Raw genomic sequence first — 23,178 nt, forward strand, 5'->3', positions numbered from 1 at the left:
TACTGGGCTTCCCCTCAGTGCCAAGCTTCCCCTCAGTCCCGAGCTTCCCCTCAGTCCCGAGCTTCCCCCTCAGTCCCGAGCTTCCCCTCAGTACCGAGCTTCCCCTCAGTCCCGAGCTTCCACCTCAGTCCCGAGCTGCCCCTCAGTCCAGTGGGGTCCTTGGTGAGGGTTATTAGGCCAAGGTCGGCGGCGAGGGTCACCAATCAAAGGACGCGTAACAGGGGGACTAACACTTGGTTGGAGTGGGGTCCACGTCCCGAGCCGGAGCCGCCACCGTGGACAGACGCCCACCCGGACCCTCCCCTATGGGTTTTAGTGTGCGGCCAGGAGTCCGCACCTTGGGGGGGGTTCTGTCACGCCTTGGTCTTAGTATTTTGTGTTTTCTTTATTTATTTGGTCAGGCCAGGGTGTGACATGGGTTTATGTTGTGGTGTGTTTTTGTATTGGGGTTTTAGTAGGTATTGGGATTGTGGCTGAGTAGGGTTGTCTAGGAAAGTCTATGGCTGCCTGTGGCGGTTCTCAATCAGAGTCAGGTGATTATCGTTGTCTCTGATTGGGAACCATATTTAGGTAGCCCGGGTTTCACTGTGTGTTTGTGGGTGATTGTTCCTGTCTCAGTGTTTTGTATTTCACCAGATAGGCTGTATAGGTTTTCATTTTCCATTTGTTGTTTTGTATTGATCGTGTTTTGTCTTCATTAAACATGTATCGAACTAACTACGCTGCATTTTGGTCCGACTCTCCTTCGACGGAAGAAAGCCGTTACAATAAGTCAATGTTTTGTCATCGTGGGGAGTTGACATATCTAGAGGATGTAAATTTATTAACGAAGTGCTTCAAGGCCCCGATTCTGAAATGACGCCTTTCCTACACACGCCTTCACTCCACACTTCTCAGTAGTTGGTATTCAGACTTACCTTATTTGATATTTTGGTATTTTATTAGCAAACCCCAGTAGCTGTTGCGATAGCAGCAGCTAGTCTTCCTGGGGTGTAACGGTTTTCTTGAAGTGAAGGAGAGGCGGACCAAAACGCAGCGTGGTGGTTATTCATGGTTCTTTAATATAGAAACTATACATGAATAAACTAACAAACCAAGAAATGTGAAAAAACCAAAACAGCCCTATCTGGTGCAAACACAGAGACAGGAACAATCACCCACAAACACACAGTGAAACCCAGGCTACCTAAGTATGATTCTCAATCAGAGACAACTAATGACACCTGCCTCTGATTGAGAACCATACTAGGCCGAAACATAGAAATCCCCAAATCATAGAAAAACAAACGGACTGCCCACCCCAACTCACGCCCTGACCATACTAAATAATGAATACAAAACAAAGGAATTAAAGGTCAGAACGTGACATGGGGTCCACACAAAACATAGAACATGACCTAATACAGAACATGAATAGACAAGAACAGCTCAAAGACAGAACTATATACATGTAAAAACAGCCCACATTGCCTACATATCAATACTGTACACACAAATATCTGGGTCAAAACGAGGAGAGGCGCTGTGCCGTGAGGTGTTGCTTTATCTGTTTTTTTAAACCAGGTTTGCTGTTTATTTGATCGACACGAGATAGAAGGAAGTTCCATGCAATAATGGCTCTATATAATACTGTACGCTTTGTTGAATTTGTTCTGGATTTGGGGACTGTGAAAAGTCCCCTGGTGGCATGTATGGTAGGGGTGTGTGTGTGTGTGTGTCAGAGCTGTGTGTAAGTTAACTATGCAAACAATTTTGGATTTTCAACACATTGTTTCTTATAAAAAGAAGAAGTGATGCAGTCAGCCTCTCCTCATCTCTTATCCAAGAGAGACTGGCATGCATAGCATTTATATCAGCCCTCTGATTACAATGACGAGCTAGACGTGCCGCTCTGTTCTGGGCTGCAGCTTCACTAGGTCTTTCTTTGCAGCAGTCAATCACACGACTGGAGAATAATCAAGATAAGACTAAACTAGAGCCTGCGGGACTTGTTTGTTTTGATCATGACAGTTTACAATCTAATGTAAAACCAAGTCATGTAGTCTCCTCAACTTGTTCAACAGTTCAACCGTTGAGGTGTATAACAGGCTTGGTTTTCTGTTTAAATGTAATTCAATTGCTGAAAACCCTCCCACATATTCTCTGGTGGACTTTTCATTCAATAGGGGTTTTTCCACTACATTTCTCTTTACCATCCCTTTAAACATCCCTTTAAATACGGTGTACCTTTATTTAGAATTTTTGCAGAGAGACTTAAAATACATTGAGAGAACAGGTTCAGAATATAGGGATCAATGAAAGACAGACATCTAAATATATGCATATAAATCTCAGTTTTAACACAAACTGGTAGATTTATAAAGTCTCTGATCTTGTAGATTATTGAGGCATATTTTAGGGTTTTAGGAAAGTATGTATGAATCGTAACAAAACAAGTTTGGAGAGCCTTTATGCACAAAATATATTGATGAATAAAATATACAGTGGTTTGATTCATCCTTAATGTTGTCATATTCAGTTCATTAACCCATGGTAATGTTGGAAGATTAATGTACATAGAACTATAACAGGGAGAATAGTGTACAAATCGTAGGCGATACCCCCGTCTATTACCTGCTCTAACCATGGAACTGTTATAACAGGGAGAATAGTGTACAAATCGTAGGCGATACCCCCGTCTATTACCTGCTCTAACCATGGAACTGTTATAACAGGGAGAATAGTGTACACATTGTGATACCCCTGTCTATTACCTGCTCTAACCATGGAACTGTTATAACAGGGAGAATAGTGTACACATTGTAGGCGATACCCCCGTCTACTACCTGCTCTAACCATGGAACTGTTATAACAGGGAGAATAGTGTACACATCGTAGGCGATACCCCCATCTACTACCTGCTCTAACCATGGAACTGTTATAACAGGGAGAATAGTGTACACATCGTAGGCGATACCCCCGTCTATTACCTGCTCTAACCATGGAACTGTTATAACAGGGAGAATAGTGTACACATTGTAGGCGATACCCCCGTCTATTACCTGCTCTAACCATGGAACTGTTATAACAGGGAGAATAGTGTACACATCGTAGGCGATACCCCCATCTACTACCTGCTCTAACCATGGAACTGTTATAACAGGGAGAATAGTGTACACATCGTAGGCTACCCCCATCTACTACCTGCTCTAACCATGGAACTGTTATAACAGGGGGAATAGTGTACACAGGGATACCCCCATCTACTACCTGCTCTAACCATGGAACTGTTATAACAGGGGGAATAGTGTACACATCGTAGGCGATACCCCCATCTACTACCTGCTCTAACCATGGAACTGTTATAACAGGGAGAATAGTGTACACATCGTAGGCGATACCCCCATCTACTACCTGCTCTAACCATGGAACTGTTATAACAGGGGAATAGTGTACACATCGTAGGCGATACCCCCATCTACTACCTGCTCTAACCATGGAACTGTTATAACAGGGGAATAGTGTACACATCGTAGGCGATACCCCCATCTACTACCTGCTCTAACCATGGAACTGTTATAACAGGGGGAATAGTGTACACATCGTAGGCGATACCCCCATCTACTACCTGCTCTAACCATGGAACTGTTATAACAGGGGAATAGTGTACACATCGAGGCGATACCCCGTCATTACCTGCTCTAACCATGGAACTGTTATAACAGGGAGAATAGTGTACACATCGTAGGCGATACCCCCATCTACTACCTGCTCTAACCATGGAACTATGTGATGACAGAGCCAACTATTTTGTTTTGCATCAGGTTCAAAATGTTACGGCTTGGTCTGCATTCCACTATTTTATACTTTTAGTATTTAATTTTTTTAGTTAAAAAATATATTTTTGTATCATTATTATTTATTTTTTTGCACTCCACTCCATTTGTATTCAAATGTTTTAATTTATTTATTTTTAGTATTTAATTTTTTTTGTATATTTTTCTATTATTATTATTTATTTTTTTGCTCTCCACTCCACAGCGATTTAATTAGCCTATATGTCTGTTTTTTTATTTTGATATATTACTAACTGTTACTAACGATCCTCGGCAACAACCACATGGCGGTGACGGCATTTACAGAGGAAACAAATGGAGCTAAACGAAACAATGGAATGAAATAGAATGATAATATAGTCTATACCAACTGAAGGGAACGAACAGTAAATTGGCAGTAATACAAAACACTTGTGTTGTTATTAGGACTACTGACGGTCGATACTGACAGTGACTAATATTTAACAAGATAGAAACAGGAAACAGAGAAAGTCGGGATAGACTACAATTAATACATTCGCGAGTTTAAAGGCTGCACAACTTAAATTCTGCATAATGGCACAGCATTTCATGAACTTTACCGTGGGAAAGCTGATATGCTTTAGTTTGCTGCTATGAGACTGGGTTTCACATTTGTCTCCAGAGTTTACAAGGTAAAATACATATAAAACAAGTATCATTTTTATCTACAATTCCCTTTTCCAAATGGATGACTCCTTTAGTTAGCTGTTATCAATATCTCTTATCGAGTAGTAAATTACAGTGCGTGGAGAGGGGTGTTATTTCTAATCAGGAAAAAATAAAATGATGTTTTTCCCGCTTGGAACCGGTATGTTTGCTCGAATTTATTCATGGTTTCCGGGTGTGTAACGGTGGTGGAATTATGAGGGAATTAAGTTACGGTCAGAATCTGGTGTAATAGTAGACACACCTTCATTTCTTCATTTCATCTCCACCCAAAACGAATAGACCTGTTCTCATGCTTAAAGACACACTACGCAGAAATGCTCCGCCATTTCTGGTTGCTACAATTTTAATAGTTTGTTTTGTCACATATAAACTTAGGCAGTAGGCAATCAAGTGTAGTGTAAATAATAATTGTACCATCTAAACCGCTATGAAATATATTTTCAATAACCAAAAATATTGTATCTTCAGCAGTTTGAAGCTGGTGAACAAAAACTAAACTTTAAAAACGGGAAGCATAGAAATAGGGCACATAGAACAGATCTACCACTTCTTAGCACTTGCTTTCAATGAGAACGACAGATCTATAATACACATTTCTATTTTGTATTTTGTCCTGTCATGCAAAAAAAAAAAAGTACATATTGCAGCTTCAAGTTTAAAGTCAGAAAAACGCAAAGTACATAAAAAGGGAATAACAGACAGGAACCGAGGCCTCTGGGAACAACTTCATAATAACCTGAAAGATCTACATGTGCAAATGAGTAATTTGTTCTTGATTTATTTGACAGAAACGTGTAACTGTTACCAGATACCAGGATAGCCTGATTTCCCCCCCTCCCTGTGCTCTTGTTTACTCCATGACTGTCAATTGGCATGACAATGAGTGACAGGGAGTTGGCATGATAACACAAACAGACTGGCCCTCAGGCTAGGACGAGGGAACTGTTACAACTTGTTTATGTGGTGAATGACGAGCTGCTTTTTTATTTTTACAGAACAGAAACAGTGGAGAGGAACTTCATATAAAGCATAAAAGGATGAGTTTAAAAATATTTTATTTTATTTTAGTTACTGTTTAGGAGGCGAGGGGTAAGCTTTCTGCAGACCTATCTTCTGTCCACTCTGCTCTATTCCCTGTTTTGGCCCCTGGTCCAAAGTAGTCCACTGTATAAGGAGTAGGGTGCTCTTTGGGACAAACACCTAACCTCAATACCATAGTAGATAGTATGACACAGTGCAGTCGCAACAACAGCAACTAGGAGGAGTGACGCGGCAAACCCAAGCCCCTCTACAGTTGTGATAACCAGCTAGAACATGGGCCCCCTGTGAGGACGCAGTTTGGCAGCTGCCCTCAATGGATGGTTGCATTCTACAGTGTCTTATATAGAAAGCGTACATTTACACACTCACACACACACACACACACACACACCCACACACACACACACTATTAAAATCCAGCTTCAATCACAGCATTTTGTGAAGACAAAAACAAATGAGTGAACATGTATAGGTTAAGAGTATTTTCATATCCAAACGGTGTACATCAGCAGACAGCACATTAATAGGCCAACCTACAAAAATAATATATATATATATATATATATATATATATATATATAAAATAATAATAATAATTGGCATGCATGCATTAGATATTCAGTGAAAAGTTACCGGTCAGTTTGCCCTCTCTAGCCATTAGAGATGGCGTGTTCCAATTCATCTCTTTCCTTCCATCACAGTGACACCCTATTCCCTTCAGAGTGCACTTACCAGGGTGCCATTTGAGCCTCTAACCAAGAGGAGTGGTTGTCTGTGTCTTTTTAGTTCTTTAACATTACAAAAATGTAAAAAGAAAAAAAAAGAAAATGTTCCATTCTACTTTTACAAAAACACGTATATGATGTTTGTAATCATTGTAATCATTTTAAAGACTTTTCTTTTGGCATTATTTGTTAATAAAGTATAGTGTTTTTACGTGTATAACGATATAGTTTCCGACTGATAACCAATATTTAGATGAAAAGACCAGATTCTAATCTGAAAACTCAAGTGGAGGCTAACCAATAGGAAGTAACACAAGCAAGTGGTGTAGATGAACACTTCCAATCAGGATCAACAGGAGCACCCGCCTTCAGTGGTCGGAGGCTCCTGCGGTTGGTCCATCTTGATGTCAATCACTGGGGGGAAAGACAAGTTAAGGAAGCTTTGGGAAGGTATTTGCTAAAACAAGTTTACCATTAGCTCTTTTCAGTTCTACGGCTGTACACCAGCGAAACAGAATTCAATGTCTTTGTCTAAAAATAGTCTTACCCTGATTCCTGGCTCCACATCTCCTCTCCTCCTTCTCAATTGTATTGAAGGAGAGGGCATAAGGCTCCTCCTCTCAGACGTTCTTATCCAATAGGTTTTGAGAAGGATGTGAAGAAGTGGATGTGAGGAATCGAGGAAAGGTGAATTGAAAAAGGAAAAAAAAGGTGTCTTAATTGTCTCTGTAACTCAGGGATGGAGCTTCACTGTCCTCGAAAGTCATAACATCGGGTACTGTTTTAATCTGGACCTGCAGTATGATCTCTGTGACACTAGGTGGTGCTGTTGGTGCATCTACGACTAAAAGTCTCACCTTTCAAGACAGCAATGCGACAAGGGCGATACAACAGGGTCACGGATCAACCGTACAATATTTACTCCTCCTGTGGAACACAGAGCTCTTACTTTGAAAGTTTAACTTTAACTTCTTTAATTCAGGCCCAGTAAGACTTAACCCATTACCACAAAAATGGAAGAGGCAAGTTTTTATTTATTTTTAAAGACAACCCATTACCATCTTCTTTACCAGGACAGCTATGAGAGTGGATAGGAGTAAATCCTCCATTTTTATGAGATGTTAAGATAGGTCTCTTTCCCGTAGTATATTAGCTACTGTTAGTCAAATAAAACCATTCAATACACACAGTAAGCAAAGCACCAGCATTTATTCAAGAAAAGAACAAAAGAAAATACCAAGAGATGGATAGACTTTACAAGCCCAATGATTTGCTGCTGCTACTCTCTGTCCATCATATCTGCACAGTCACTTTAACCATATCTACATGTACATACTACCTCAATCAGCCTGACTAACCGGTGTCTGTATATAGCCTCGCTACTTTATATAGCCTCACTACTGTATATAGCCTCTCTACTGTATATAGTCTCTCTACTGTATATAGCCTCTCTACTGTATATAGCCTCTCTACTGTATATAGCCTCTCTACTGTATATAGTCTCTCTACTGTATATAGCCTCTCTACTGTATATAGCCTCTCTACTGTATATAGCCTCTCTACTGTATATAGCCTCTCTACTGTATATAGCCTCTCTACTGTATATAGTCTCTCTACTGTATATAGCCTCGCTACTTTTATAGCCTCTCGACTGTATATAGCCTCTCTACTGTATATAGCCTCTCTACTGTATATAGCCTCGCTACTGTATATAGCCTCTACTGTATATAGCCTCTACTGTATATAGCCTCTCTACTGTATATAGCCTCTCTACTGTATATAGCCTCTCTACTGTATATAGCCTCTACTGTATATAGTCTCTCTACTGTATATAGCCTGTACTGTATATAGTCTCTCTACTGTATATAGCCTCTACTGTATATAGCCTCTCTACTGTATATAGCCTCTCTACTGTATATAGCCTCTCTACTGTATATAGCCTCTCTACTGTATATAGCCTCCCTACTTTTATAGCCTCTCGACTGTATATAGCCTCTCTACTGTATATAGCCTCTCTACTGTATATAGCCTCTCTACTTTTATAGCCTCTCTACTGTATATAGCCTCTCTACTTTTATAGCCTCTCTACTGTATATAGCCTCTCTACTGTATATAGCCTCTCTACTGTATATAGCCTCGCTACTTTTATAGCCGCTCGACTGTACATAGCCTCTCTACTGTATATAGCCTCTCTACTGTATATAGCCTCGCTACTGTATATAGCCTCTACTGTATATAGCCTCTCTACTGTATATAGCCTCTCTACTGTATATAGCCTCTACTGTATGTAGCCTCTCTACTGTATATAGCCTCGCTACTGTATATAGCCTCGCTACTGTATATAGCCTCTCTACTGTATATAGCCTCTACTGTATATAGCCTCTCTACTGTATATAGCCTCTACTGTATATAGCCCCTCTACTTTATATAGCCTCGCTACTGTATATAGCCTCTCTACTGTATATAGCCTCGCTACTGTATATAGCCTCTCTACTGTATATAGCCTCTCTACTGTATATAGCCTCTCTACTGTATATAGCCTCTACTGTATGTAGCCTCTCTACTGTATATAGCCTCTCTACTGTATATAGCCTCTACTGTATATAGCCTCACTACTGTATATAGCCTCTCTACTGTATATAGCCTCTCTATTGTATATAGCCTCTCTACTGTATATAGCCTTGCTACTGTATATAGCCTCTACTGTATATAGCCTCGCTACTGTATATAGCCTCTCTACTGTATATAGCCTCTCTACTGTATATAGCCTCTACTGTATATAGCCTCTCTACTGTATATAGCCTCTCTACTAGATATAGCCTCTACTGTATGTAGCCTCTACTGTATGTAGCCTCTCTACTGTATGTAGCCTCTCTAATGTATATAGCCTCTCTACTGTATAGAGCCTCTCTACTGTATATAGCCTCTACTGTATGTAGCCTCACTACTGTATATAGCCTCTCTACTGTTTGTAGCCTCTTTACTGTATAGAGCCTCTCTACTGTATATAGTCTCTCTACTGTATATAGCCTCTCTAATGTATATAGCCTCTCTACTGTATACAGCCTCTCTACTGTATATAGCCTCACTACTGTATATAGCCTCTCTACTGTATATAGCCTCTCTACTGTATATAGCCTCTCTACTGTATATAGCCTCTCTAATGTATATAGCCTCTCTACTGTATATAGCCTCACTACTGTGTATAGCCTCTCTACTGTTTGTAGCCTCTTTACTGTATAGAGCCTCTCCTGTATATAGCCTCTACTGTATATAGTCTCTCTACTGTATATAGCCTCTACTGTATAGAGCCTCTCTACTGTATATAGCCTCTACTGTATATAGCCTCTCTACTGTATGTAGCCTCTCTACTGTATGTAGCCTCTCTAATGTATATAGCCTCTCTACTGTATAGAGCCTCTCTACTGTATATAGCCTCACTACTGTATATAGCCTCTCTACTGTTTGTAGCCTCTTTACTGTATAGAGCCTCTCCTGTATATAGCCTCTACTGTATATAGTCTCTCTACTGTATATAGCCTCTACTGTATAGAGCCTCTCTACTGTATATAGCCTCTACTGTATATAGTCTCTCTACTGTATATAGCCTGTACTGTATATAGTCTCTCTACTGTATATAGCCTCTCTACTGTATATAGTCTCTGTACTGTATATAGCCTCTCTACTGTATATAGCCTCTCTACTGTATATAGCCTTGCTACTGTATATAGCCTCTACTGTATATAGCCTCTCTACTGTATATAGCCTCTCTACTGTATATAGCCTCTCTACTGTATATAGCCTCTACTGTATATAGCCTCTCTACTGTATATAGCCTCTCTACTAGATATAGCCTCTACTGTATGTAGCCTCTACTGTATGTAGCCTCTCTACTGTATGTAGCCTCTCTAATGTATATAGCCTCTCTACTGTATAGAGCCTCTCTACTGTATATAGCCTCACTACTGTATATAGCCTCTCTACTGTTTGTAGCCTCTTTACTGTATAGAGCCTCTCCTGTATATAGCCTCTACTGTATATAGTCTCTCTACTGTATATAGCCTCTACTGTATATAGTCTCTCTACTGTATATAGCCTGTACTGTATATAGTCTCTCTACTGTATATAGCCTCTCTACTGTATATAGTCTCTGTACTGTATATAGCCTCTCTACTGTATGTAGCCTCTACTGTATATAACTACTCTATTGTATATAGCCTCTCTACTGTATATAGCCTCTACCGTATGTAGCCTCTCTACTGTATATAGCCTCTCTACTGTATATAGCCTCTACTGTATAGCATCTCTACTGTATATAGCCTCTCTACTGTATATAGCCTCTCTACTGTATATAGCCTCTCTACTGTATATAGCTTCTCTACTGTATATAGCCTCTCTACTGTATAGAGCCTCTCTACTGTATATATCCTCTCTACTGTATGTAGCCTCTCTACTGTATATAGCCTCACTACTGTATATAGCCTGTCTTTTTACTGTTGTTTTATTTCTTTACTTACCTATTGTTCACCTAATTCATTTTTCGCACTATTGGTTAGAGCCTGTAAGTAAGCATTTCACTGTAAGGTCTACATCTGTTGCAGTCAGCGCACGTGACAAATAAACGTCGATTTGATTTGACCTCACAGGCACCGGTCTGATATATGACTGTTTCTCTGCCTGCGTCGCAAATGACACCTTATTCCCTACATATAGGGCACTATAAATGACACCTTATTCCCTACATATAGGGCACTACAAATTGCACCTTATTCCCTACATATAGGGCACTACAAATGACACCTTATTCCCTACATATAGGGCACTACAAATGGCACCTTGTTCCCTACATATAGGGCACAACAAATTGCACCTTATTCCCTACATATAGGGCACTACAAATGGCACCTTATTCCCTACATATAGGGCACTACAAATGGCACCTTATTCCCTACATATAGGGCACTACAAATGGCACCTTGTTCCCTACTTTTAGGGCACTACAATTGGCACTTTATTCCCTACTTATAGGGCACTACTTTTGATCCTGGCCTGGTGCCCTATAAAGGGAATAGGGTGCACTATGAAGGGAATAGGGTGCACTATGAAGGCAATAGGGTGCACTATGAAGGGAATAGGGTGCACTATGAAGGCAATAGGGTGCACTATGAAGGGAATAGGGTGCACTATGAAGGGAATAGGGTGCACTATGAAGGCAATAGGGTGCACTATGAAGGGAATAGGGTGCACTATGAAGGGAATAGGGTGCACTATGAAGGGAATAGGGTGCACTATGAAGGGAATAGGGTGCACTATGAAGGGAATAGGGGGCACTATGAAGGGAATAGGGTGCACTATGAAGGGAATAGGGTGCCATTTGGGACACACAGGGTCTCAGAGGAGCTAGAAGCCAGGCTGTTTTTCAGATTCCTATTAACATGGACGACCCTGTTCCATCAGAAGGCTGCCTTGCACAGAGACCTCCTCCTCTCCTCTCCCTCTCTGCAGCGGAGATTTTATATGCAGGCCAGGGCCTAAAGCAATAGAAGAGATTGCTCCATACTAGAAACAGAGGGGAGGTCCGTGCCTCAGGCCTTGACACCGATAGTAAATCACACACTTCAGGATGACCCACCCTTCTCTCATCCCAACACACACCCTGCCCCCATTTCAAACAGGCAATTACAACAACTGGTTCTCGTAAATATAAATATCTGCCCTCAATTCCCCCCTCCACCCCCCGAATTTCTTCAGCCTCCTGAGGTTGAAGAGGCGCTGCTGCACCTTCTTCACCACGCTGTCTGTGTGGGTGGACCATTTCAGTTTGTCCGTGATGTGTACGCAGAGGAACATAAAACTTACCACCTTCTCCACTACTGTCCTGTCGATGTGGATAGGGGGGTGCTCCCTCTGCTGATTCCTGAAGTCCACAATCATCTCCTTTTGTTTTGTTGACGTTGAGTGTGAGGTTATTTTCCTGACACCACACTCCGAGGGCCTTCACCTCATCCCTGTAGGCCGTCTCGTTGTTGTTGGTAATCAAGCCTACCACGGTAGTGTCGTCTGCAAACTTGATGATTGAGTTGAAGACGTGCATGGCCATGCAGTCGTGGGTGAACAGGGAGTACAGGAGAGGGCTCAGAATGCACCCTTGTGGGGCCCCAGTGTTGAGGATCAGCGGGGTGGAGATGTTGTTGCCTACCCTCACCACCTGGGGGCGGCCCGTCAGGAAGTCCAGTACCCAGTTGCACAGGGCGGGGTCGAGACCCAGCGTCTCAAGCTTGATGACGAGCTTGGAGGGTACTATGGTGTTGAATGCTGAGCTGTAATCGAGGAACAGCATTCTCACATAGGTATTCCTCTTGTCCAGATGGGTTAGGGCAGTGTGCAGTGTGGTTGAGATTGTGTCGTCTGTGGACCTATTGGGGCGTGAAGCAAATTGGAGTGGGTCTAGGGTGTCAGGTCGGGTGGAGGTGATATGGTCCTTGACTAGTCTCTCAAAGCACTTCATGATGACGGAAGTGAGTGCTACGGGGGCGGTAGTCGTTTAGCTCAGTAACCTTAGCTTTCTTGGGAACAGGAACAATGGTGGCCCTCTTGGAGCATGTGGGAACAGCAGACTGGTATAGGGATTGATTGAATATGTCCGTAAACATACCAGCCAGCTGGTCTGCGCATGCTCTGAGGGCGCGGCTGGGGATGCCGTCTGGGCCTGCAGCCTGCGAGGGTTAACACGTTTAAATGTTTTACTCATGTCGGCTGCAGTGAAGGAAAGTCCGCAGGTTTTGGTTGCAGGCCGTGTCAGTGGCACTGTATTGTCCTCAAAGAGAGCAAAGAAGTTGTTTAGTCTGTCTGGGAGCAAGACATCCTGGTCCGTGACTGGGCTGGTATTCTTTTTGTAATCCGTGATTGACTGTAGACCCTGCCACATACCTCTCGTGTCTGAGCCGTTGAAATGCGACTCTACTTTGTCTCTATACTGAAACTTAGTTTGTTTGATTGCCTTGCGGCGGGAATAGCTACACTGTTTGTATTCGACCCTATTCCTTACGCAGTACCCTACTTTAGACCAAAGCCCTATGGGCCCTGCTCAAAACGTAGTGCACTACGTAGGGAAAAGGCTGCCATTTGGGAATCACATATAATGTCAGCAGAGACACAGAGGGCCTGGAGGAGAGGAGGACAGGGGAGGAGGGAAGGACATCAGTGTCACCCTGATGCCCTGTCATAAAGCAGGGTCCCTATATTCCTTCACCTCATCCTCCTCTCCTCCACCACCTCAGACATCTTCAACCTCCCAAGCCCATTAAAACTAATTAAAATCCGAAGAAAACACAGACAGGGACGGAGATTAAGGTAATTATCTGATCCTGGATTGGGGTGGAAACATTGAGGAAATTAGACTACTGTAGCAGACAAACAGAATGTCCAGACCGTTAATTAGACTACTGTAGCAGACAAACAGAATGTCCAGACCGTTAATTAGACTACTGTAGCAGACAAACAGAATGTCCAGACCGTTAATTAGACTACTGTAGCAGACAAACAGAATGTCCAGACCGTTAATTAGACTACTGTAGCAGACAAACAGAATGTCCAGACCGTTAATTAGACTACTGTAGCAGACAAACAGAATGTCCAGACCGTTAATTAGACTACTGCAGTAGACAAACAGAATGTCTAGACCGTTAATTAGACTACTGTAGCAGACAAACAGAAGGTCTAGACCGTTAATTAGACTACTGTAGCAGACAAACAGAATGTCCAGACCGTTAATTAGACTACTGTAGCAGACAAACAGAATGTCCAGACCGTTAATTAGACTACTGCAGTAGACAAACAGAATGTCCAGACCGTTAATTAGACTACTGTAGCAGACAAACAGAATGTCCAGACCGTTAATTAGACTACTGTAGCAGACAAACAGAATGTCCAGACCGTTAATTAGACTACTGTAGCAGACAAACAGAATGTCCAGACCGTTAATTAGACTACTGTAGCAGACAAACAGAAGGTCTAGACCGTTAATTAGACTACTGCAGTAGACAAACAGAATGTCCAGACCGTTAATTAGACTACTGTAGCAGACAAACAGAATGTCCAGACCGTTAATTAGACTACTGTAGCAGACAAACAGAATGTCCAGACCGTTAATTAGACTACTGTAGCAGACAAACAGAATGTCCAGACCGTTAATTAGACTACTGTAGCAGACAAACAGAATGTCCAGACCGTTAATTAGACTACTGCAGTAGACAAACAGAATGTCCAGACCGTTAATTAGACTACTGCAGTAGACAAACAGAATGTCCAGACCGTTAATTAGACTACTGTAGCAGATGGTACCAAGAATATACATATCCTTGCTTCAGGTCCTGAGCTACAGACACTTAGATTTGGGTAAGTCATTTTAGGTGAAAATTGAAAAAAAGAGAGAACAGAACAGGAAGAGAACAGAGCAGGAAGAGAACAGAGCAGGAAGTGAACAGAGCAGGAAGTGAACAGAGCAGAACAGACCAGGAAGAGAACAGAGCAGGAAGAGAACAGAGCAGGAAGAGAACAGAGCAGGAAGTGAACAGAGCAGGAAGTGAACAGAGCAGGAAGAGAACAGAGCAGGAAGAGAACAGACCAGGAAGAGAACAGAGCAGAACAGACCAGGAAGAGAACAGACCAGGAAGAGAACAGAGCAGAACAGACCAGGAAGAGAACAGAGCAGGAAGAGAACAGAGCAGGAAGAGAACAGAGCAGGAAGTGAACAGAGCAGGAAGTGAACAGAGCAGGAAGAGAACAGAGCAGAACAGAGAAGGAAGAGAACAGAGCAGAACAGAGCAGGAAGAGAACAGAGCAGAACAGAGCAGGAAGAGAACAGAGCAGGAAGAGAACAGAGCAGAACAGAGCAGGAAGAGAACAGAGCAGGAAGTGAACAGAGCAGAACAGAGCAGGAAGAGAACAGAGCAGGAAGTGAACAGAGCAGAACAGAGCAGGAAGAGAACAGAGCAGGAAGAGAACAGAGCAGGAAGTGAACAGAGCTGGAAGAGAACAGAGCAGAACAGAGCAGGAAGAGAACAGAGCAGGAAGAGAACAGAGCAGGAAGTGAACAGAGCAGGAAGAGAACAGAGCAGAACAGAGCAGGAAGAGAACAGAGCAGGAAGAGAACAGAGCAGGAAGTGAACAGAGCAGGAAGAGAACAGAGCAGAACAGAGCAGGAAGAGAACAGAGCAGGAAGTGAACAGAGCAGGAAGAGAACAGAGCAGAACAGAGCAGGAAGAGAACAGAGCAGGAAGTGAACAGAGCAGGAAGTGAACAGAGCAGAACAGAGCAGGAAGAGAACAGAGCAGGAAGTGAACAGAGCAGGAAGTGAACAGAGCAGGAAGAGAACAGAGCAGGAAGTGAACAGAGCAGGAAGAGAACAGAGCAGAACAGAGCAGGAAGAGAACAGAGCAGGAAGTGAACAGAGCAGGAAGTGAACAGAGCAGAACAGAGCAGGAAGAGAACATAGCAGGAAGAGAACAGAAATATAACTCTCAACTATCCAGTTGGTCTGTATTAATTTAATAAAAACAAAGGCAACTGGACAATTTTTTTGACACCAAAACTATGCAAACACCTATTAAAGGCTTCTGAATGTTCAAGGGTAGTTGACAATGTGCCTGGCACTAGAAGTGGAGAGTTGGATGGTGGAGGGGGGGGCAACCAGCCAGCACTACAGTCTAGTGGGTTAGTTTGTCCTAATAGGCACTTCAGTGCATTAAACATTGTTCTGGTGCCAAGATGCTGTTGACCAAATTGAAGCTTAACTGACACATTTATTGTGAACAAAAAAAAACGTCTCAACAGGCAGCAGACTTCCTCTGTGGTTCAGTTTGTAGAACACGGTCCTCTGTAGTTCAGTTAGTAGAACATGGTCCTCTGTAGTTCAGTTAGTAGAACATGGTCCTCTGTAGTTCAGTTGGTAGAACATGGTCCTCTGTAGTTCAGTTGGTAGAACATGGTCCTCTGTAGTTCAGTTGGTAGAACATGGTCCTCTGTAGTTCAGTTGGTAGAACATGGCTCCAGGTCCTCTGTAGTTCAGTTGGTAGAACATGGTCCTCTGTAGTTCAGTTGGTAGAACATGGTCCTCTGTAGTTCAGTTGGTAGAACATGGCTCCAGGTCCTCTGTAGTTCAGTTAGTAGAACATGGTCCTCTGTAGTTCAGTTGGAAGAACATGGTCCTCTGTAGTTCAGTTGGTAGAACATGGCTCCAGGTCCTCTGTAGTTCAGTTAGTGGAGCATGGTCCTCTGTAGTTCAGTTAGTAGAACATGGTCCTCTGTAGTTCAGTTGGTAGAACATGGCTCCAGGTCCTCTGTAGTTCAGTTAGTAGAACATGGTCCTCTGTAGTTCAGTTGGTAGAGCATGGTCCTCTGTAGTTCAGTTAGTAGAGCATGGCTCCAGGTCCTCTGTAGTTCAGTTAGTAGAACATGGTCGTCTGTAGTTCAGTTAGTAGAACATGGTCCTCTGTAGTTCAGTTAGTAGAATACGGTCCTCTGTAGTTCAGTTAGTAGAACACGGTCCTCTGTAGTTCAGTTGGTAGAGCATGGATCCAGGTCCTTTGTAGTTCAGTTGGTAGAACATGGTCCCCTGTAGTTAGTAGAACACGGTCCTCTGTGGCTCAGTTGGTAGAGCATGGCTCCAGGTCCTCTGTAGTTCAGTTGGTAGAGCATGGTCCTCTGTAGTTCAGTTAGTAGAACACGGTCCTCTGTAGGTCAGTTAGTAGAGCATGGCTCCAGGTCCTCTGTAGTTCAGTTAGTAGAACATGGTCCTCTGTAGTTCAGTTAGTAGGGCATGGTCCTCTGTAGTTAGTAGAACATGGTCCTCTGTAGTTCAGTTGGTAGAACATGGTCCTCTGTAGTTCAGTGAGTAGAACATGGTCCTCTGTAGTTCAGTTAGTAGAACATGGTCCTCTGTAGTTAGTAGAACATGGTCCTCTGTAGTTCAGTTGGTAGAACATGGTCCTCTGTAGTTCAGTTAGTAGAACATGGTCCTCTGTAGTTCAGTGAGTAGAACATGGTCCTCTGTAGTTCAGTTAGTAGAACATGGTCCTCTTTAGTTCAGTTAGTAGAACATGGTCCTCTGTAGTTCAGTTAGTAGAACATGGTCCTCTGTAGTTCAGTTAGTAGAGCATGGTCCTCTGTAGTTCAGTTAGCAGAGCATGGTCCTCTGTAGTTAGTAGAACATGGTCCTCTGTAGTTCAGTTTGTAGAGCATGGTCCTCTGTAGTTCAGTTAGTAGAGCATGGCTCCAGGTCCTCTGTAGTTCAGTTAGTAGAACATGGTCCTCTGTAGTTCAGTTAGTAGAACACGGTCCTCTGTAGTTCAGTTGGTAGAGCATGGTCCTCTGTAGTTAGTAGAACATGGTCCTCTGTAGTCAGTAGAGCATGGTCCTCTATAGTTCAGTTGGTAGAGCATGGCTCCAGGTCCTTTGTAGTTCAGTTGGTAGAACATGGTCCTCTGTAGTTAGTAGAACATGGTCCTCTGTAGTCAGTAGAGCATGGTCCTCTGTAGTTAGTAGAACACGGTCCTCTGTGGCTCAGTTGGTAGAGCATGGCTCCAGGTCCTCTGTAGTTCAATTGGTAGAGCATGGTCCTCTGTAGTTCAGTTAGTAGAACACGGTCCTCTGTAGGTCAGTTAGTAGAACATGGTCCTCTGTAGTTCAGTTAGTAGAGCATGGCTCCAGGTCCTCTGTAGTTCAGTTAGTAGAACATGGTCCTCTGTAGTTAGTAGAACATGGTCCTCTGTAGTTCAGTTGGTAGAACATGGTCCTCTGTAGTTAGTAGAACATGGTCCTCTGTAGTTCAGTTGGTAGAACATGGTCCTCTGTAGTTCAGTGAGTAGAACATGGTCCTCTGTAGTTCAGTTAGTAGAACATGGTCCTCTGTAGTTCAGTTAGTAGAACACGGTCCTTTGTAGTTCAGTTGGTAGAGCATGGCTCCAGGTCCTCTGTAGTTCAGTTGGTAGAGCATGGCTCCAGGTCCTCTGTAGTTCAGTTAGTAGAACATGGTCCTCTGTAGTTCAGTTGGTAGAACATGGTCCTCTGTAGTTCAGTTAGTAGAACATGGTCCAGGTCCTCTGTAGTTCAGTTAGTAGAACATGGTCCTCTGTAGTTCAGTTAGTAGAACATGGTCCAGGTCCTCTGTAGTTCAGTTAGTAGAACATGGTCCTCTGTAGTTCAGTTGGTAGAGCATGGTCCTCTGTAGTTCAGTTAGTAGAGCATTGCTCCAGGTCCTCTGTAGTTCAGTTAGTAGAACATGGTCCTCTGTAGTTCAGTTGGTAGAGCATGGTCCTCTGTAGTTCAGTTAGTAGAGCATTGCTCCATGTCCTCTGTAATTCAGTTCGTAGAGCATGGTCCTCTGTAGTTCAGTTAGTAGAGCATGGCTCCAGGTCCTCTGTAGTTCAGTTAGTAGAACATGGTCCTCTGTAGTTCAGTTGGTAGAGCATGGCTCCAGGTCCTCTGTGGTTCAGTTAGTAGAGCATGGTCCCCTGTAGTTCAGTTGGTAGAGCATGGCTCCAGGTCCTCTGTGGCTCAGTTGGTAGAGCATGGTGCTTGTAAAAGCCAGGATTGTGGGTTTGATTTCTGCTGGGATCACCCATACGAAAATGTATGCATGCATAACTCATAAGTCACTTTGCATAAAATCCTCTGCTGAAATATATTAGACTGGTGTAGGGGACTGGTGTAGGGGACTGGTGTAGGGTACTGGTGTAAGGGACTGATGAAGGGGACTGGTGTAGGGGACTGAGGAAGGGGACTGGTGTAGGGGACTGATGAAGGGGACTGGTGTAGGGGACTGGTGTAAGGGACTGAGGAAGGGGACTGGTGTAAGGGACTGAGGAATGGGACTGGTGTAGGGGACTGATGAAGGGGACTGGTGTAGGGGACTGAGGAAGGGGACTGGTGTAGGGGACTGGTGTAGGGGACTGATGAAGGGGACGTATGTAATTTCCCTGCCTGATGTAGGGGTATGATGTAGGGGCTGGTGTCAGGGGCTGATGAAGGGGACTGGTGTAGGGGACTGGTGTAAGGGACTGATGAAGGGGACTGGTGTAGGGGACTGGTGTAGGGGACTGATGAAGGGGACTTATGTAATTTCCCTGCCTGATGTAGGGGGCTGATGTAGGGGCTGATGTAGGGGGCTGATGTTGGGGGCTGATGTTGGGGGCTGATGTAGGGGACTGATGTAGGGGACTGATGTAGGGGACTGAACCCTCTTCCCTTGATAGTGCACTACTTTGGACCAGGGCCCATAGTGCACTATAAAGGGTTTAGGGTGCCATTTGGGATGCAGGCCAGCAGCACGCTGCCGTGACTTCACTGATGACTGATGGCGGACAATTCCTGTCACTACATTAAATCACACAGCCCAGCCGAGACGAGGCGAGACGAAGCCACTTCCCGAACCCCAGCAGCTGCCTACATCCTCACCCTCTCAACCCGACCACACCGAGCCTGTCAGGCCCCACAGCTCAAACACAGCTAGCCGTCTAGTAGCGTGTCACGCAGCAAGCTCATCTAATTGGACGAGGACCAGAAGAACACAGAGTTAGAGCTCCACCACTGTTCAGAGTGTATTTCTGGAGAACCTTGGGCTTCAGACAGGAGACCAGAGAGGTTCACTGGCAATGACTGGAACGAACTACAAAAAATCTCTGAAACTGGAAACACTTATCTCCCTCACTAGCTTTAAGCACCAGCTCTCAGAGCAGCTCACAGATTACTGCACCTGTACATAGCCCATATACAATTTAGCCCAAACAACTACCTCTTTCCCTACTGTATTTAACTTATTTATTTTGCTCCTTTGCACCCCATTATTTTTATTTCAACTTTGCACATTCTTCCATTGCAAATCTAACATTCCAGTGTTTTACTTGCTATATTGTATTTACTTCGCCACCATGGCCTTTTTTTGCCTTTACCTCCCTTATCTCACCTCATTTGCTCACATTGTATATGGACTTATTTTTCTACTGTATTATTGACTGTATGTTTGTTTTACTCCATGTGTGTGTTGTTGTATGTGTCAAACTGGTTTGCTTTATCTTGACCAGGTCACAATTGTAAATGAGAACTTGTTCTCAACTTGCCTACCTGGTGAAATAAAATAATTTTAAAAAGTACGGAGAGGTTTGAGAAAAAGGCCAACTACTAAGGTCAACCTAGTTGAAACAATATCTTTTTTCCTGAGCCTGACAATCTTTTTCATTCAGGGCACTTAAGTCCGTGTTGCTCAGTCAGTTAGTAGAGCATGAGTCTGTTAAATGACTCACTACTGTAAGAGTCTCTGGATCAGAGAGTCTGTTAAATGACTCACTACTGTAAGAGTCTCTGGATAAGAGAGTCTGTTAAATGACTCTCTACTGTAAGAGCCTCTGGATAAGAGAGTCTGTTAAATGACTCTCTACTGTAAGAGCCTCTGGATAAGAGAGTCTGTTAAATGACTCTCTACTGTAAGAGTCTCTGGATAAGAGAGTCTGTTAAATGACTCACTACTGTAAGAGTCTCTGGATAAGAGAGTCTGTTAAATGACTCTCTACTGTAAGAGCCTCTGGATAAGAGAGTCTGTTAAATGACTCTCTACTGTAAGAGCCTCTGGATAAGAGAGTCTGTTAAATGACTCTCTACTGTAAGAGTCTCTGGATAAGAGAGTTTGTTAAATGACTCTCTACTGTAAGTCTCTCTGGATAAGAGAGTCTGTTAAATGACAAAAATGTCAATGTAATATTTACAGAGTCTGATTGTACTAATTTACTGTATAATGTGATCTTGTAAACAGGACCATGTTCCGGTCGGTCTCAGAGAACAACATTTGATTCAGAGTGGATCTCCTCAGTAAAGACTAGGTGGCTGTTCCTAAAGTACTTACAATCTCACACACATTCTTCCCCAAACCTGACCAACAAATATGGTAAATAGGATATGTTCTCAGGCAAAAAAAACAATCATTTTAAATCTGTTTTTAAAACCTTTTCAACGCAGTCAGAATGGCTAAATAAACCATTACTGTTTCCTTGAGTTGAGCTGAGGCCTAAGTGCAGTGAAAGGATACTTCCCTCCTTGCTCGTCTCCTGCATGCTCTCCATCCCTGGAAGGGCAGACGCCACACGCCGAAACAGCTGGAGAGAGAGAGGGAGAGGGAGAGGGGGGGAGGAGGGAGAGAGAGGGGGAGGAAGAGGGAGAGGGGGGAGAGAGGGGGGAGAGGGAGAGGGAGAGGGAGAGGGGAGAGGGGGAGGGAGAGGGAGAGGGAGAGGGGAGAGGGGGAGGGAGAGAGAGGGAGAGGGGGGAGAGAGGGGGAGGGAGAGGTGGGGGAGGGAGAGGGGGGAGAGAGGGGGAGGGGAGGGAGAGGGGGGAGAGAGGGGGAGGGAGAGCGAGAGGGGGAGAGAGAGGGGGAGGGAGAGGGAGAGGGGGGAGGGGGGGGAGGGAGAGAGGGGGTGGAGGGGGGAGAGAGAGAGGGGGAGGGGAGAGAGGGGGAGGGAGAGGGAGAGGGGGGAGGGAGAGGGAGAGGGGGAGGGAGAGGGGGGGGGAGAGGAGAGGGAGGGGAGGGGGAGAGAGGGGGAGGGAGAGAGGGGAGGGAGAGAGGGGAGGGGGAGGGGAGGGGGGGGAGGGAGAGAGAGAGGGGGGGAGGGAGAGGGAGAGGGAGGGAGGGAGAGGGGGAGGGAGAGGGGGGGGAGGGAGAGAGAGGGAGAGGGAGAGGGGGGAGGGAGAGAGAGGGGGAGGGAGAGGGGAGAGGCAGAGGGAGATGGAGAGGGGGAGGGAGAGGAGAGAGAGAGAGGGAGAGGGAGTGGGAGAGAGAGTGAGAGGGGGAGGGAGAGGGGAGAGGCAGAGTGAGAGGGGGGGGGGGGAGGGAGAGGCAGAGGGAGAGGGGGAGGGAGAGGGGAGAGGCAGAGGGGAGGGGGAGGGGGAGGGAGAGGCAGAGAGGAGAGGGGGAGGGAGAGGCAGAGGGAGAGGCAGAGGGGGAGGGAGAGGGAGAGAGAGAGAGAGAGAGGGAGTGGGAGAGAGAGTGAGAGGGGGAGGGAGAGGGGAGAGGCAGAGGGAGAGGGGGAGGGGGAGGGAGAGGCAGAGGGAGAGGGGGAGGGAGAGGCAGAGGGAGAGGCAGAGGGGGAGGGAGAGGGAGAGAGAGAGAGGGAGTGGGAGAGAGAGTGAGAGGGGGAGGGAGAGGGGAGAGGCAGAGGGAGATGGAGAGGGAGAGGGGGAGGGAGAGGCAGAGGGAGAGGGAGATGGAGAGGGAGAGGGGGAGGGAGAGGGGGAGGGAGAGGGAGAGGCAGAGGAGATGGAGAGGGAGAGGGGAGGGAGAGGCAGAGGGAGAGGGAGATGGAGAGGCAGAGGGAGAGGGAGATGGAGAGGGAGAGGGGGAGGGAGAGGCAGAGGGAGAGGGAGAGGGAGAGGGGAGAGGGGGGAGAGGGGGAGGGAGAGGGGAGAGGCAGAGGGAGATGGAGAGGGAGAGGGGGAGGGAGAGGCAGAGGGAGAGGGAGATGGAGAGGGAGGGGGGGAGGGAGAGGCAGAGGGAGAGGGAGATGGAGATGGAGAGGGAGATGGAGATGGAGAGGGAGAGGGAGAGGGAGAGGGAGAGGGAGAGGGAGAGGGAGAGGGAGGGAGAGGGGGAGAGGGGAGATAATCAGAACACTGTGACTCATATACGCTCCCCAACAGAGAGAGAGTGTGTCTCATCCATCCACCCTCTTCACCTGTGGACCCAATCAACTCGCTCAGACAGGAAGCTACCAGCATGCACTGGGGCCAGGGGTAGGCAGAAAGCACTCACACAGTCAGTCAGTCACACTGGACGGATGGTTGGAGGACAGCCAGGTTGACATACCCTCTCTGTGGTCCCATTCTGGGGACTAACTGCCTGTCCAATTACAGAGAAACATAGTAGA

The 23,178-nt window shown here is 44.9% G+C and overlaps 1 protein-coding gene across 1 annotated transcript in view; it reads right to left on the reverse strand.

The window, feature by feature from the left end:
* Positions 1-6,148: 6,148 nt before the first annotated feature.
* Positions 6,149-23,178, reverse strand: part of LOC112240813 (ras-related protein Rab-6B) — a 207,670-nt gene continuing 190,640 nt past the window's right edge. The window contains exons 8-9 of the mRNA XM_042322856.1: positions 21,351-21,417; positions 6,149-6,685 (exon numbers count right to left, since the gene is read on the reverse strand). Of these exons, the coding sequence (XP_042178790.1) occupies positions 6,621-6,685; positions 21,351-21,417 (132 nt within the window). The 3' untranslated portion in view covers positions 6,149-6,620. The remainder of the gene's footprint in view (positions 6,686-21,350; positions 21,418-23,178) is intronic.

This window comes from Oncorhynchus tshawytscha, linkage group LG06, assembly GCF_018296145.1.
Source record: "Oncorhynchus tshawytscha isolate Ot180627B linkage group LG06, Otsh_v2.0, whole genome shotgun sequence".
In the NCBI taxonomy this organism is placed as follows: domain Eukaryota; kingdom Metazoa; phylum Chordata; class Actinopteri; order Salmoniformes; family Salmonidae; genus Oncorhynchus; species Oncorhynchus tshawytscha.